We start from the raw sequence: 17,688 nt of genomic DNA, 5'->3' as shown, positions 1-17,688 counted from the left end.
CTATAAAAATAGAACTTCGATCAGCAGCCTTTCAAAATGAAATTGAGACCACTAAATAGGCTGTAGGCGCATGAGGCTTCATTTATAGCAAGCTTCTTTGTTTCTCATATTGTATATTAACGATGTGGGATTCCATCAAAATCAATTTGAAACCTCCGCCTCCTCCACCTTTTCTACCTTTTCTACCTTCCCACCATTCATTCTTGTTTTCTTTTATTATTTTAGCATTATATTTCTTTTTCTTTTTCTTTGTGTATCAAAAAAATATATATTTCTTTTTCTTTGGCTACTTAGCATTATATTATTGTTAAATCTTAGATTTTCTAAATACAAAAGTTAACATCAAATAATGTAGTTTGTTAAATTTATAATATACTCTTAAAAAATAGCTCAGGCTTTTAAAATACGTTGATATATTTCAAATTATTCTAAATTCCATTTAACCGTTATATATTTAAAAGCCTCAAATTAATAAAAAAAAAAACAAACCAAAAATTGTTTTGGATATATATAATGTATAAAAATAATTTTAAATTAATTATATATATCTAATGTATATAAATATTATTTATTTATTTATTACGTCATCCGGTTCGATCAATCCGAACCATCCGATCTAACCAAATGACCCGTGATCTAATCATCAATCCGGTTTGATGTCCAATCCGATTCTGATAACATTGATTACAACAATTAATTTAAATTGAATAATCCAAGTCCCCTCTCCAAGAAGAAAACGACAAAAAGTTTCTAATTAATATTGTGATTAAGAAAATTATTTTCATTGTTGTCGGCTCCTTGTGCATGCTAACATATGATCCTTTTTATTTTTAATTTCTTTTGTAATCTTTTACGGGTGTCAATTGATAATTTTAAAATCATTTGTCTTATATGCCCAAAAACAAATACTCAATTAAATACTTTTGCAGTAAAATAAAATAGCATAATTTACAGTTGATATTTTTTTATAAGGTGAAAAAAATATATATTTATCTGCCGAAAATTTTTTATTCTTAATGTCTAATATAATTTTATTCCTAGCAGTAGCAGTTAAAAGCAATTTTATTTTTTATATTGATAAGTTTGTTCAATTTCAGACATTATTATAAAACACATATACTGTGTTCCTTATTCTGCACTAATTGTATGTCAGTTGATTCTAAAAAAAGATTTCATATTTTTTTTAATAATAGAATTGGAGATTAATATTTTTAAATTTTATGAAATATTTGAATTTTTTATCCAATTCGTACAAAATACATTGCATTTTTTTTCACGTTTAATCATATGTTTGTAATCTGTTACTAATGAATGATAAAATAACGCATATATGAAATGTAGATGACAAAATTTACGACCGAGAAGACAATTTGATGAATAGTTTTTCCAATTGACCAAACTTATCAACGTTAGGGGTAAAATTGCTCTTTATTGCCAACGTTAAGGATAAAATTGTATCATTTTAGACGTTAGGGATAAAATTACTTCTAGATCTAAATGTTAGAGGTATTGCATCTTATAATTTTTTTTAATAAAATTATGGTCAAATTGTATATATAAGTCCACTGGAATTTACGTAGAACAGAAAATAGTTGATTATAAAGGACTTTTAGATCCGTATGAGAATAAACACCTTTAGAACACGTGCAACCAATGAGATGTAGTAGGTATTTGTTTTAACTTTTTAGAAGAGCGTTTAGCGCTTCACTCCAAACCGCAAAAAATATAGCGTTTGGTTAGGTTTATATAACCGCAACGTTTAGCATTTTCTCTGAAAACTACAAAGTTTTGAAACTTTTCATGAACAACTGTTTGTAGTTATTTGTTATTGACAAAATTATCCTTCTTATTTCCGCAAAATATTTTTAAAACATGTCCATATTGGACATTTAAATACTAATAACAATATTTTAATACAATTTTTTTATCAAGCATTAATAATTAAACAGTTAACAACAACGGCAAACAGCTTACTGCAACCGCAAACAACTAACAATAACAACTATTAGCTAACAGCTGAACCAAACAGACTCGTACTTTAAATTCTCCCAGGAGTAGTATTCATGATTCTTACCTAAGACCTTCTTTGATAAACCACTTATTGCTTAAATTAAAATGTTAAGCACTTGTTTAATTTAAGTGCGTTTGATAATGATTGTTTTTCCACCACTTAAATTAGTTAATTAAGTTAAAAACCACTTATTTTGATAAGTCAAAATATTTAACTTAACATTTTAAATTAAACATTATCAACTAATTTTTTTATATAAATTAAATCATTCAATATTTTCAGCACTTATAATATTCAGCATTTAAAATTCAGTACTTATTTTTTCAGCACTTAATTTTAAGTTTTATTAAACAACACCTAAGATTAAAAAAATTCTTATTAACTACCTAAAATACATTTACCCGACACTTGTCCTAAAATATATTCACCACTGAGGATCCGGCACAGTGGCACTCTGGTAATAATTACCTAAAATATGTTTTTTTTTGAAAGAACCTAAAATATGTTTTAGTATTCGAACTTTCTTAAAAAAATATATTCTAAATTGTTTCGTGAAGCATTTTATCTTGAAAAAACAGTGGATAAGGACAGGCAACGTTAAAACGCCTTGTCGTTTTGCGAATAGTTAAGAAAGAGGCAAATGTGACGCGAGGAATGACGAATATGATTAAAGAGCTTCTAACATTATCCGCCGGACGCGGCCAACAGAAATTTTTTATGCGGCCAACAGTTACTGAGGGACTGATTAATATTATTTAATTTAAACTGTAATTAAATTTTGCCAAAAAAAGGTTTTATTCCTTATAAAAATAAAATAAAATTAGATTAATAAAATCTGGATATAAATTAGTGGAAAATAGACACACGTTCCTTAGCACATAGAAATATAAAAAAAGAAAAGAAACAGCAAATAATGAGCCACAGTTTAATTAATTATGGTAACGTTGTGTAGGAAATGTCCTTTTAAGCAACCTACCCTTTAATTGCCCTTTCAGCTTTCCATAGAATTGCAATATTTCTTTTTCTGAATTTCAAAACCAATGTTGACTTTGCTACATCTTTGCTAACTATTCTTTTTAGTAGGATTCTATTACATTAAAATTCAACTCAAATTAAAAATTTAACAAAATGATAAAGATAAAATAAGTGACGGGGAATATGATGGTATTCAGGAAGTACGTTTAATTAAAGCATTTGCATTGAGGATCAATATATCACGGGCTATTGACAATGACATGGATAGAATGGTCTTTGAACTGATTGTTGATGGAGTTAATTCTGTCAACACGAACATTTTGTTATTTGGAGACTTAATTGAAGATTGTAAACAATTGATGATTGATAAAGCATTTAAAGTGAGCTTTGTTCCTCGTCTAGCGAATAGAGCAATTCATCTGGTTGCGAGAAACGCTCTTTCCTATGCTAGATGTTATAGTTTTTATGCTTTGCCAGATTGACTCGCATCTGTAGTTGCTGAAGATATTATTACTTTATTAATCTAATTCCGTTTTTTCTGATAAAAAAAGTGATGGGGGAATATATCGGTTCGAGGCCTGAAAAATGATTTAACACCAGTAGAATAATTTATATGGATATTTATTATATTTATTTATGTAATCTATTTGTATCATAAAATTAGAATTCTAAAATAATTAATTAAAGTTGCAAATAATTTATATAGATATTTATTATGTTTGATAGTTTCAAAGGTGAGTTCCTTGCCAGATCTTCCCCGAGTAGTGATGTCCACCTCGTGAGCTGGAGCAGGCCGAGAGAGGGGGTTGTGAAGCTGAATACTGATGGTTCCTGCCTCAGTAATGGTAAGATTGCTGCCGGAGGTGTTCTTAGGGATGCGGGAGGCGCCTGCTTTCTGGGTTTACCCAGAATTTTGGTTTGGGTTCTTCCTTCTCTGCGGAGCTCTGGGGCATTCTCTCTGGGATCCAGCTGGCGATTAGGCTGGGTGTTAAGAGGCTTTCTGTGGAGTCTGATAACTTGGAGGCCATCAATATGATTTTGGGTAGTCATGTCATGGGTCTTCATAGCCGCAACCTTATTAAAGCTATTACGAGGCTTAGCCCCTCATTTGATATCCTTGAGTTCAACCACATTTTCCGGGAGCAGAACCGTGTTGCAGATCACTTGGCGGCGGCAGGCCATGAGGGGGTGTTAGGTGTTTCTACCCTTACCGTTCCCCATATCGCTCTTTCTCCTCTTCTTTTAGAGGATAGGATTGGGGTTAGCTTTCCTAGGCTAATCCCGGTGTAGTTGCTTGTTTTGTTTTGCTTTCCTTTCATTTTCTACCAAAAAAAAATTATGTTTATTCAATGAAATCTATTTGCATTGTCATTTTTAAAAATTAGAATTCTAAAAAAGAAGGGTGAGTCTGTAGCGATCTAGTTTGGAGTAGGTATCGCGAAGTAGGAAGATTTGAATAAGGAGCGTTTCTAAGGGATGACGACAAGGCAAGAATTGACTGAATTTCATAATGGAAATAGAGAGAATGTGACCATGGCTTATTATTAAGGTGGATTTTCGATACATATAGAAGCGTTTTGAAGTTATGTGGCCTAAGATGTTGGATTTGGACTAAAAAATACAATATTATATCGGATCAAATTGTTACACATGCTCTGGAGTGGATCCTTATTAGACTTGTTCATGGACCTACTGGTTTGCTCGTCCAGTCCACCCTTCACGAGTTAGGATTGTACATGCAAATTTGATGGTTGGCGCAACCTGATTCAAGTTCATTCAAGCCTGCACATAAATTGGATTGAGTTTGAGAATTATTTCAAAAGCCTAAATCGACGTGATCCGATCAATCTATTTTGAATATTTTTTTATTTAAGATTATATTTATTGAATTTTATTAAATCAATTAATTAATTTTTAATTTGATGCATTTTTATAGTTCCTAATTATAATTTAATTAGTATAATTTAATTTTTTGATATAATCATATTAGTTAAATGGGTGGATCTAGGTTAGACTTGTAAATTAGTTTCATTTGTCTGGTCCACTCCGATTTGAGCTCGATGTAAAGATAGTGTAGACTGGTTTAAGTTAGACTTAGATAAGATATTTACGCGTCAAACCAAATTAGATCCATTCAGATCCCGTGAATAAATAGGTTTATTCCATACATAAATTATAAACTCAAAGATAGTTAGAAATCAAATATAGTAAATTGAGCTCATGTTTCTTAGTTTGTATAATCGTCTTTCTATATAGATTTGAAGAGAGAGTTATTAGAAATAAGTGATGTAAAATGGTCGGAGGATGCAATCCTCCAACCATTAGGAATGCTCTAAATAACCTTTATTTTATGCCTTAAAAAGTTGGGTTGTTCTTAGGGTGCCTTAAATTGAAATCACCAATCTATCTAAGTACATCCAAATCAATTAATAGGTTTAGAGTCCATTTGTTTCACCTGTTGTTTGCTGCTACCGTTTGTTGTTTCCTGTTACGGTTTGCTGTTTGCTGTTTAAAAATGTTGTTTTTCCAAAAAACAGAGATTCCATGTTTTTATTAAAAAATCTACTTTTCAGCTACAAAAGTCAAACATGAGGTGTCTAACCAAACACCTAAAACTCTCATTTTCCAAGTGAAAAGACAAACAGGAAATCAAAAAGCAGCAACCAAACACTCATTCATTACATTTTTATCTTTAACCTCGTTGTTGGGTTGTAACCTATATTTGGAAGAAAGTTATATTAACTCTCTGAATTTGTTAAAGTGGTCAATAACTTTAAAAAAAGCATTTATCAATCTTTAAACTTTCTTAAAATTATATATATCTCTCTTAACTGTTAAAATATATATACATTTCAATTTTTTTTAAATTTCGCATTATTCTACCACGTAGATTTTAAAAGCATCCACAATCGGATATAATATAAAACTTATTATATCCCATTGTATCATACTTTCTTATTGAAGAGAGTATGATGGGAAGTTCAATCCATCAACCGGTTGATAGGTATCAACCGGTTGATGGATAGCTTTTTGTTGCCATCTGTTGTTGTTGATGGCAGCAAAAAGCATTTATTAAATATTTTATTTTTAAAATGAGTTATTTTTTTAAAAAACTATTTTATCAGATGGGATGGGCCAGATTGCAATACAATATTTTGAATCGATTTTTTCTGACAGTAATAGCGAATGGAGTAAAGTGGTAGATTTAATGCAGCCACACATCACTGATCGGAATAATGAGCAATTACTGCGACCACTGACAAAACATGAATTCAAGAAAGCATTATTTGATATGCATCTTGATAAGGCTCCAGGACCTGATGGATTTAATCCAGTTTTTTATCAAAAATTATGGGACATAATTGGAGATGATATCTTCATTGCTGGATCAACATGGTTTGATCAAGGTATGTTCCCCTCTGAGCTTAATAATATTATCATTACTCTCATTCCAAAGTGTGAGAATCCTATTATTATGACTGAACTTCGTCCAATAGCACCGTGTAATGTTATACTCAGAATTTTCTCCAAAGTCTTAGCAAATAGATTGAAAATGCTTTTGCATGGGATTATCTTTGAAAATCAATCTGCTTTTATTAAATGGAGGTTTATTCATGACAACGTTTTGATCGCATTTGAACTTATTCATAGCATTAACAATAATGTTGCTAAGAAAGCATGTAATGTGGCACTAAAAGTTGATATGAGTAAAGCATATGACAGAGTGGATTGGAATTATCTAAGAGAATTGATGCTAAAGTTGGATTTTGCAGATAAATGGGTTAATTTGATATTGCATTGTGTATCTTCTGTGCAATATATGGTTAGAATAAATGATCAATTGGTTGGTCCTGTTTGCCCAAAAAGAGGACTCCGCCAAAGTGATCCACTATCACCGTACTTATTTCTGCTTTGTGTTGAAGGGTTGACGTCATTATTGAAGGCAGCTGAGAATAGGAGGTTATTGCATGGTTGCCGAGTTAAGCGAGGGGCACCTGCGATTTCACATTTGCTCTTTCCTGATGATGCATTCTTATTTTGTCAGGCTACCATATCTGAAATTAGAGTTTTAAAAATATTACTCAAATCATATTAATTAGCTTCGGGGCAAGCTATAAATTTTCAAAAATCTGGAATCATGTTCAGTAGAAATGTGGCAAATGACCTGGCTATGAGAATTTCTAGCATTTTGGGTATTACTAGTCCGTTGAATACGGGAAGATATCTGGGTCTTCCATCGTTGGTGGGTAGAATGAAACGAGCAATCTTTGCACACTTCAGAGACAGGTTATGGCAGCGGCTACATCGCTGGAGAGGAAAAGGAATATCAAAAGTTGGTAAGGCTACACTTATTCGAGCAGCAGGGCAAGTCATCCCAATCTATTTCATGAGTGTATTCATACTCCATATATCGATGGCAGAGGAATTACAAGGAATGCTGAATTCGTTTCGGTGGGGTAATAAAAAGTCAGGTGAGAGAGGATTGAATTGGATGGCATGGGACAGATTATGTGCTCCAAAATTGTTGGGAGGACTGAGTTTCTGAAATTTCACAGCCTTTAATCTTGCAATATTGGGAAAACAGGGATGGCGGTTATTTACCAATCCATCTTTACTTGTTAGTAGAGTTTTCAAAGCTAAATATTATCCAAGAGAGGATTTTATGGGGGGCCTCATTGGGGCATTCACCAAGCTTTATATGGCGAAGTATCTGAAGTTCTCAACTAATCATTAAAGAAGGAATTAGATGAAAAATTGGAAACGGTCAATCAATAAATGTGTGGAGTGAGAGATGGTTGCGTGATGAGGAGGATGGCTATATACGAACCCCTATGGTGGAAAGGTTGGAGTATTTGAAACTCAATGATTTGTTTATCCACAATTCCAGGGATTGGGATGAAGAGCTGTTGGAGGAAATTTTCGAGCATAGAGATATTACAGAAATTCATAAACTGTCTGTTGGTACTTTGAGTAGTGATGATCGGTTAATATAGAAATCCCATTCTTCAGGACATTACACATTGAAAAGTGCTTACCGACTGGCTACAACGCTGGAAGCAAGAGAGAGATTTCATGTTCAGGGAGCTTGCAAAAAATTGTGGTATGCTGAAATTCCACACAAGGTCCGACATTTTGGCTGGCAACTAGCACGCAATTGTCTCCCAACACGTGTGAATCTCCAAATACGCGGGTTACAGATATGTAGTACTTGTGTGATATGTAACGAACCTTAGGAGGATGGATGACATCTTTTTATTGAATGTACAGGAGCAATAAGTGTGTGGCAGAAGGCGAGACTTCTGGATTGGATTAATGCAGAGGCGGTGGTGGCTGAGAACTTGACAGCATGGTTTCATAATATATTAGAGTAGCACCACAACAAATTGTGAAAACATTTTTGATGCACCTCTGGAGTTTATGGAAGGCTAGAAATACCCGTCTTTGGCAGTATGAGATTCGCACAACAGATCAAATAGTGGCTCAAACTTGCACAGTACTTAATGATTGGTCAGAAGCAAATGTTTTGAGAAATCGGGCTGGTATGGGGGGAGAACAGTAGATCGAAAATACAATAGCAGGAAATATTTCATCTGCTGGTTGCACGGCTTGGCACCCGCCGTCGGAAGGATTTCTCTCGTGTTGTGTTGATGCTGCATGTTTTAACGTTGATGGTCGTGCAGGGATGGGAGCAGCAGTACGAGATGCACATGGGCAGTTTGTAATGGGGAGATGTGCGGGTCTGTTATGTTGTCCGACAACACGATAATGTGAGGCCGAAGCTTTATTACAGGCTATGCAATGGCTAGAAGCTGATGGAATAAGGAATGTGGTTTTCGAATCTGATGCTAAACAAGTGATTGATGCAATAAATTCTACTTCTGTTGATGATTCTGAATTTGGAGATAGAATTATTCAAATACGATCGATTCTAACATCAAATGACTCTTACTCAGTCAAATGGATACGACGTCAAGCGAATGGGATGACACATGTGTTAGCACAGTCTTCTCGTTTATCCACTTGCCCTTTTTTTTTAATTTATTACCGAGTTCTGTTTCTGATTCATTGTTACAATTTTGCCATGATCTAGCTCATTAATGGATTGTTTTTTTTATTAAAAAAAACTATTTTACCAAAAAGTGCATACAAGTTATTTATTTGTTATATAAGTATCTAATTTTTTTCCAACCCCGATTTATTATTAACTGTTAATTATATAAATTGTTTTTTATATTTTTTTATATAACTTAATTATTTTGTTAGAAAACTAATTGTATAGTTAAATTAATGGTATAATGTATTATTAAAATACAAGGATTAAACAATAAGTTAGGTAAAATTGCAGGGACTAATAAACTATTTACCTTATTAAAAAATTAGTAAAAGTTTTGATTGAGTGGTTATTGAAAAATGACAGTATAATGAAATAGAATTTATTAAATTAGTGATGTGTCATGTCTATTAAGTGGTTGTGTAGTATAACCATTGGAGATGCTCTATAGAGTTAATAGGCCACTTTAAACAAGTTCATAGAATAAATTGAACATTTTAAAGATATAAAGGGCAATTGACATGTAATGATTGAATGACCATTAATAAAGAAGGAGCCAATAAAAGCAAAAGCATATGATAATAATTACAGCCATAAAAAAGAAATCACGCTTTAAAAGGTACACCTCAAGAGGCGCATTAAATACTCAAACAAAATCACAAAAAGACTCCAATAAGGATGTCGCACCCAGTAACTCCTCTGACCAGCGGAGGGATATCTGATGAGGTAAATGAAAAATGAGCAGGACATTAACCCTGCACCTCGACCTCTGATCAGGTCTCTATCGGACCTGAACCACCAAACAGATCTCACCCCGAAAGTGCTCATCTCTCTGAAGGGAACCCACACAAGGGGTAATCTATCATCTCTCTAAGCACTTTAACTTTCTTTCTCTAGAACACTGTTTCTAACTCAACCGTTAGAATGTCTCTAGAGGACCGCTTCCAGTAATGGTGGAACTCGCGCGAATAGCAAAATCGACTCCTCAACACTATATAAATGAAGAAATAACAAGACTTAACTAAAATTAAAGAATCAATATAATTAATTATTTTTTATATAGTAATTTTTTCTTAATACGTCAACTCAATAAAAAGGCCTTCAAAACTCTTTTCATCAAATTTTTCTCCGCTTCCACTATATATAATAGAAAAATAAACTGATATTAAATGTTAAAATATATCATTAGAATTTTGTAAAAAAAAAAACATCATTAGAATCTAGGCATATGAAACAAAAAAGCTTAATTAAAACATGAAACACGAAAAATTAGCTTTAAACTTTGATGTAAAATCTGAAATTATGCTTTATGCTTTTGCTTTTGAATAATTAAATTAAAAGTTACTAAAGAGACAAATATTTCAATCACTAAGAAATTTCATTCTGAATTATATAATATATGCTTGCTGTCACTAATTATTCAAGTTCGTTGCCCACCTACCAACCACACGTGTCTCACCAGCTTCTAAATCTCTGGATATTTATTTAATTAATTAACACCTACCAACCACACGTGTCTTTTTGGATTGTCGACAAAATCTTTTTCTCTGGAGATTTAAAACAGTAATACAGAAAATAAAACATTCATATATAATTACCTACTAGATGTTAATACAAAATTAGTAAATTTTTTAAGAATAATATTATCTATCAGAATTAATATATAAAAATTATTCTTAATTTTATTTATCTATAATCTATTGAATCTCTAACCCACTATACGACATCTTTAAGAGACGTAAGGGTGTTTGATGGCTGCTTTTAGACATCATGTTTGTCTTTTTACTTTGAAAATGAGAGTTTTATTGTTTAGTTAGACACTTCATGTTTGTCTCTTTTATTGTTGAGTAGTAGATTTTTTTTTATAAAAGTAGGAATTCTCGCTTTTTAGAAAAATAGTATTTTCAAATAGCAAACGGTAACAAAAAAACAGCAAACCGCAACAACAAATAGACCTGTAATTAAAGAGGCTACTATATATCTCAATTTTATCTTTTTTTTTATAATAAAAAGTTTAGGTAATGGTAGGTTTACCCACTCTCAAGGTCAGGACCTCGATGAGGGTTTACAAATCACCTACCAATGAGGACTAAATTTTGACGGAGTGGGGAATCGAACCTCAAACCTGTCAAACAGAGGTTCAACGTCTTACCACTCGGACCAACCCTCATTGGCTTCTCAATTTTATCTCTAATTCGAAGTATAAATACTTTAAACTTTCAAGCTTTTGATTAAATGGGGATGGTCCATAAATTTGTTTGGTGAAATGGTTGAATCTAAACTTACTCAATAAATGTGGACCCAAATGCACAGAAACGGACAACCATGAAAATAAATACTAACGCTACCAAATTAAAGAATATAAACCAACATTAAAGAAAAAATGAGGTACCAAAATTAAAGAAAAAATGAGGTACCAATTTGTAACAAATACTTGTATAAGCTATCAAAGTCCTTCACAGTGTGATAAGTACGGACTCTACAGTCTCCAAAGTTCAGTTCGAATCCTTGTTGAAAAAAGCGCAGCCTACATGCAGCATGTAATGGACTGACAGGGTGTTAATGAGTTTTGTTAGTTCACAATTTTTTCGAGTTCAGTTCGGTCAAAATTCAGTTTGATAAAGTTCGATTTGAGTTCGGGATCGATTCGTGCAGTAATGAACATAAGTTTGAACTTTTTTAGATTCGGTTCGAAAGCTCACGAACATGTCCGATTATCTTTAAATTACTATATACATTTAATTAATTTAATATATACTTCATTGTTTTGAATGTTTTTTTTCATTATTATTAGTTTTTCAACACAATTCACAACTCTCAATGTTAACATATTGATTAATTGTATAATTGTAGCATAGTGGCATTGTTGTAAATTAGGATTAATTGTTAGATATTCTTGGTATTTAGTTATTCCAACGGGTAACTCTAAGATTGTAACAACTATATTTAATATAGTTGATAGGTAGTTAGAAGGTTATGTTTTCTATTTCAATGTTTCTTTCTTTCTCTTCTCTGTAACTCAATTTCCTTCTTCTTCTTCTTCTTCTTGTAACATTCACTTCCTCCATTAATGAAATTCTTCAATTCTTCAATCTACTCTGTTGTTATCATGGTATCAGAGAAAGTCTTTTGATTTCCGCGGTACAATTTATTCTTTTCTTCTTATCAATTTTGTTTCTGAAATTTCAACAATCTCTACAATGGTGAATGCAAGGATCGAATGAATACAGTCCATACTATCTGCATCCAAGCGAAAACCCCTCGTTGGTTTTAGTTTCTACAATTCTTTCTCCTAATGGTAAAAATTATCATTCCTGGTGCAGAAGCATGAAGATGGCGCTTCTTTCGAAGAACAAATTAGATTTTGTTGATGGAACACTAGAAAAGCCTCTTCCTGGTTCTTTGTTGCTTAGTGCTTGGAAATGATGCAATAATATGGTATTTGCTTGGTTAATTCGTTCTTTAGATCCTTCAGTGGCTCAAACAGTTTTGGGAATTGGCGATGCAAAAGCTTTATGGGACAATCTTAAGGAAATTTTTTGTCAGTCTGATATCTTTAGGATTGCAGATCTGCAAGCAGAAATTTTTGCAATTACTCAAGGGGATAGGTCAGTGACAGATTTCTTTGCTTCTTTACAAATTCTTTGGGATGAATTTTTAGAATTAAAGCCTCTTCCTACTTATGTTTGTGAGGGTTATGTGTGTAATGTAGCTGATGCAATTAAGCAGAATCAAGAGTCCAGCCATGTCATTTCATTTCTTAAAGGCCTTAATAGTTCATTTTCTGCAATCAAATCTCAAATTATGGTTGTTGATCCACTGCCGCCTTTGAATAAGGTCTTTAGCTTGGTATTACAACATGAAAGGGAGTTTGATGTTCATAATCAAGGGATTATGAAACAAGATTTAGTAGCATATGTTCAGAATCAACAGAATGTTCAAGGAAATAGGAACAATAATAAAGGTTTTGTGCATAATAAGAATTCTGGGAAGAAATGTTCTCATTGTGGTTTTACAAATCATACTGTGGAAACTTGCTTTAAAAAGCATGGCTATCCACCAGGGTATAAGTCTAGGAGGTTTGCAAAGGCTAATTTGGTATCGGATTCTGTTGAGGAAGATGGTTGCGAACAGAGTGATGGAATTCTCGGTAAAGGGCCAAATGTTTGGACCGGAACTAATTCAGGATCGGGGAATGGTTGTGATTCACAGCAATTTTATTCTGCAGCACAGGTTCAGCAACTTTTACAACAACAGTTTATGCAACATTCTTCAACAGAAAATGCCAATGCAGTCAAAACATCTTCTATTTGTGTCGCACCTGCTTTTAATAGCAGTCCGGGTATGACTTTTGATCTTGTTAATTGCGTTCAATCTGATGTTCATGATCAATATGTGCTTTATGCATGTTCAAACTCTGATAAGGTTGCAAGTGAATGGATTCTTGATACTGGGGCCAGTAATCATATTACAGGTTCAATTGGTTTTTTAAGTCCTATAAGCCAGTATCTAACTGGTTTGTGGTATTGCCTAATAATATTCGTTTGCAGGCTACACATATAGGCACAGTTTGTTTAAGTAATCAATTTGTGTTGCATGAAATGTTGTTTGTGCCTACATTTTCATATAATCTTATCTCTATATCCAAGCTGACATCTTCATTAAAATGTGATTTATTATTTTCTGTGAATCAGTGCTTAATCCTGGATGCACAGAACAAGAATATGATTGGTTTAGCTAAGGCAAGATGTGGTTTATATCAGTTACAGACAAATGCTTCTGTGCATGAGGATACTGCTTTAGTTACTAGTTGTGATTCTGAAGATGTTTGGCATTTTAGGTTAGGACATCCATCAAATAATAGGCTTGCAGAAATTTCTAAGAAATTTCCAGATGTGCATATGTCTACTGATCTTGTTTGTGATGTTTGTTATAAGGCTAAGCTTAAAAAGCCCTCTTTTCCTGTTTCTGTTTCTTCTAGTTCAAGTGTTTTTGAATTGATACATATGGACATTTGGGGACCTACTTTTGTTTCTTTGAATGGATATAAGTACTTCCTTACAACCGTTGATGATTTTAGTAGATTTACATGGGTTTTTATGTTAAAGGCTAAATCAGAAGTGCCTGATTTGGTTAAGAATTTTGTTGTATATGCTAAAACACAATTTGCATGACAAGTTAAGGTAATTAGAACTGATAATGGTCCAGAATTTCTTTTAAGAGATTTTTATGCTTCTAGTGGCATTGTTCATCAAACTAGTTGTGTTGAGACACCTCAACAAAATGGTTTAGTGGAAAGAAAGCATCAACATATTCTTAATGTTGCTAGAGCTTTGAAATTTCAAAGCAGTCTGCCTAATCATTTCTGGTCATATTTTGTACAACATGCTGTTTATTTGATTAATTGCATTCCTACACCTTTATTACAGAACAAAACACCATATGAAATTTTGCATAATATCATGCCTGATTCTTCTTCTTTGAAATCATTTGGTTGTCTTTGTTTTGCTAGCACATTGATGAGAAATAGAACTAAGTTAGACTCAAGAACTAGGAAATGTGTCTTTTTGGGTTATACTCCAGAGATGAAAGGATACAGGCTATTAGATTTAGAAAATAACCAGATAGTAGTTTCCAGAAATGTACAATTTCATGAGACCACTTTTCCTTATGGTTCTGATTTGACTGATTTAGTCCAGACATAAAATGTTGCTTCACAAGAAGTTCAATCTGATAATTCTGTGGTTGATCCAGATTGTCAAAGGAAATCTATTAGGCAACGTACTAGGCCTAATTACTTAAAAGACTATCATTGTAATCTAGCTTTGCAAAAACCAGTTGATGATCTAGAAAAAGATGTTTATCATCCTCTTTCTAAAGTTTTAGATTATAGCCATTTATCTTCAAGTCAACAGGCTTATTCTTTATCTTTAGCTACAGAACATGAACCTAGAACTTATAAGGAAGCTGTTCAATCTAAAGAATGGCAACAAGCAATGCATGAAGAGATAGATGCATTGAATAGAAATAAGACTTGGGAGATTTGTTCCTTGCCAGAAGGTAAGGAAAAGGTTGAAAGCAGATGGGTTTTTAAGCTCAAACGTAAGAGTGATGGTTCTATAGATAGATATAAAGCCAGGCTAGTTGCCAAAGGCTATACTCAACAAGAAGGTATAGATTTTATTAAAAAAATTTCTCCTGTAGTTAAGATTAGCACTATTAGGATGTTATTGGCATTAGCAGCTGTTAAAGGTTGGGACCTTCAACAATTGGATATTAATAATGCATTTTTGCAAAGGGACTTAGATGAGGAGATTTATATGGAATTACCTCCTGGTGTTCAAACAGATATACCTAATCCTGTTTGTAGATTAACAAAGTCTCTTTATAGGCTTAGACAAGCTAGTAGACAATGGAATTGTAAGCTAAGGACAGAATTGATTAATTTAGGTTTTAAGCAGTCTAATAGTGATCCTTCTTTGTTTACTAGAGGTACTGGTTTTTCATTTATGGCATTAACAGTTTATGTTGATGACATTATTCTAGCTAGTAGTGATTCAATAACTATTCAAATAGTTAAAGATCATTACATGAATGCTTTACCATAAAAGATTTAGGCAAATTGAAGTTTATTTTGGGATTAGAAGTAGCAAGAACTCCTCAAGGAATTCATCTAAATCAGAGGAAGTATGCTTTGGATTTGTTGGAAGAAACAAGTTTTATTGAAGCCAAACCATGCTCCACTCCTATTACACCTGATCATATGATTTTTACTGATTCACCCTTATTGACAGATATTACAACATACAGAAAAGTTGTAGGAAAATTACTGTATTTGACCAATACTAGACCTGATCTTTCTTTTGCTGTACAACAGTTAAGTCAACATCTTGATAAGCCTACAGAAGCACATCTTGTTTTAGTTCATAGAGTGTTAAGATACCTAAAGAAACATCCTGCACAAGGATTGTTCTATTCTGCAAACACATCTATTCAATTGCAGGCATTTACCGACTCTAACTGGGCTAATTGTAAAGAGTCCAGAAAATCAGTCACAGGATTTTGTGTTATGTTAGGTAGTTCTCTTATCAGCTGGAAAGCTAAGAAGCAGCAAACAGTTAGTAGGTCTTCTTCAGAAGCAGAATATAGGGCAATGTCAACTACTACCCGTGAGTTACAATGGTTACTTTATCTTTTACAAGATTTTCAAATTTCTCATTTACAACCAGCTTTACTTTTCTGTGATAATATTTCAGCTATGCATATTGCTAAAAATCCCGTTTTTCATGAAAGAACTAAACACTTAGAAATAGATTGTCATTTTGTAAGAGAAAAGGTTCAAGCTAAGGTGGTTCATTTGTTGCCAGTAAGTTCGAAAGATCAGCTGGCAGATTGTTTCACCAAAGCTTTACATTCTCCACAATTTCAATCTCTTTTGCAGCGTTTAGGTGTTCTAGATATTCATCAGTCTACTTTAACTTAGGTTTTTTTGTTATTCTTCATGTTATTTTCTCACCACTCTTAGCTTGAGGGGGGGGGGGGGGGTGTTAACATATTGATTAATTGTATACTTGTAGCATAGTGGCATTGTTGTAAATTAGGATTAATTGTTGGATATTCTTGGTATTTAGTTATTCCAACAGGTAACTCTAAGATTGTAACAACTATATTTAATATAGTTGATAGGTAGTTAGAAGGTTAGGTTTTCTATTTCAATGTTTCTTTCTTTCTCTTCTCTGTAACCCAATTTCCTTCTTCTTCTTCTTGTAACATTCACTTCCTCCATTAATGAAATTCTTCAATTCTTCAATCTACTATGTTGTTATCACTCAACTCACCTAAAATTTAACCCATCAGAAAAATGACATAAAAAAAACTTTAGCCTTTGAACATTTAATTAGAAAATTAGGTTTTTTTTTTGGTAGAAAATTAGAAAATTAGGTTTTGATAAACAACAAAATATATTAAAGTAGCAACGTGACAATAATATTGAAAATAACTTACTTTTAAGACTAACATGATAGTTAAGTGATAGCAATATATATTTTTTAGCTCTCACGTCGCTATTCTCAAACAACCCCCTCTCATTTCTTACAGATCTGCTTCAACGAGCTTTGAGGGTCCTCTTAGTTGAATTAAATAAATAAAAGATATAATTTTTTTATCACGTGGCTGTCATGACATACGTAAGAGTCGGTTATTTTCAACATGATTATTTCCAGTAATTTTTTACATTTTAAAATAGAACAATGACTTTATTGAAAAAAAAACGTGGTTAATAACTTTATTGAAATAAAATGAAATGTAATTTTGTCATATTTAACCAAATTACATATATTAAAAAAATAATTGATTTATATTAAATTTATGAAATAAACTAAAACACCGATGATTTCCATTTATCTTTCTTTATTAATAATTTTCATTTTCCGTAACATTTATTAAATTGCATCATTCTTCCTATCTTGACAGCTAAAAAAAATTAATGCTAAATTTTATGTACTTAAACTAACAAATAATATGAAATAAGATTTTTTTCTCTATGGAATGGTGCATTTTGTGTCCTTTCATGTTTTAGGAACTGCTCGTACTTTCAATATATAAAAGAGGCTCAATACGTCATAGCTTAACTGGATTTGGTCTCAAAAGA

At 32.5% G+C, this 17,688-nt stretch overlaps 1 protein-coding gene across 1 annotated transcript; it reads left to right on the top strand.

Moving 5' to 3' along the window:
- The first annotated feature begins 12,473 nt into the window (after positions 1-12,473).
- On the top strand, positions 12,474-14,322 carry LOC136217139 (uncharacterized). The gene is made up of 2 exons (XM_066003727.1): positions 12,474-13,380; positions 13,733-14,322. The coding sequence occupies exons 1-2, from the start codon at positions 12,474-12,476 to the stop codon at positions 13,777-13,779; spliced, it is 954 nt and encodes a 317-aa protein (XP_065859799.1). The 3' UTR covers positions 13,780-14,322.
- Positions 14,323-17,688: the final 3,366 nt, after the last annotated feature.

Source organism: Euphorbia lathyris, chromosome 1, assembly GCF_963576675.1.
Source record: "Euphorbia lathyris chromosome 1, ddEupLath1.1, whole genome shotgun sequence".
Taxonomy (NCBI): Eukaryota; Viridiplantae; Streptophyta; class Magnoliopsida; order Malpighiales; family Euphorbiaceae; genus Euphorbia; species Euphorbia lathyris.
This window is presented reverse-complemented; position numbering and strand designations above follow the sequence as displayed.

Excerpts from the sequence above, each read along its gene's own strand:
- LOC136217139 (XM_066003727.1), top strand. The coding sequence starts at position 12,474 with ATGGTATTTGCTTGGTTAATTCGTTCTTTAGATCCTTCAGTGGCTCAA. Across the intron at positions 13,381-13,732 it reads TGCTTTTAATAGCAGTCCGG|TGCTTAATCCTGGATGCACA; the intron begins GTATGACTTTTG and ends TCTGTGAATCAG.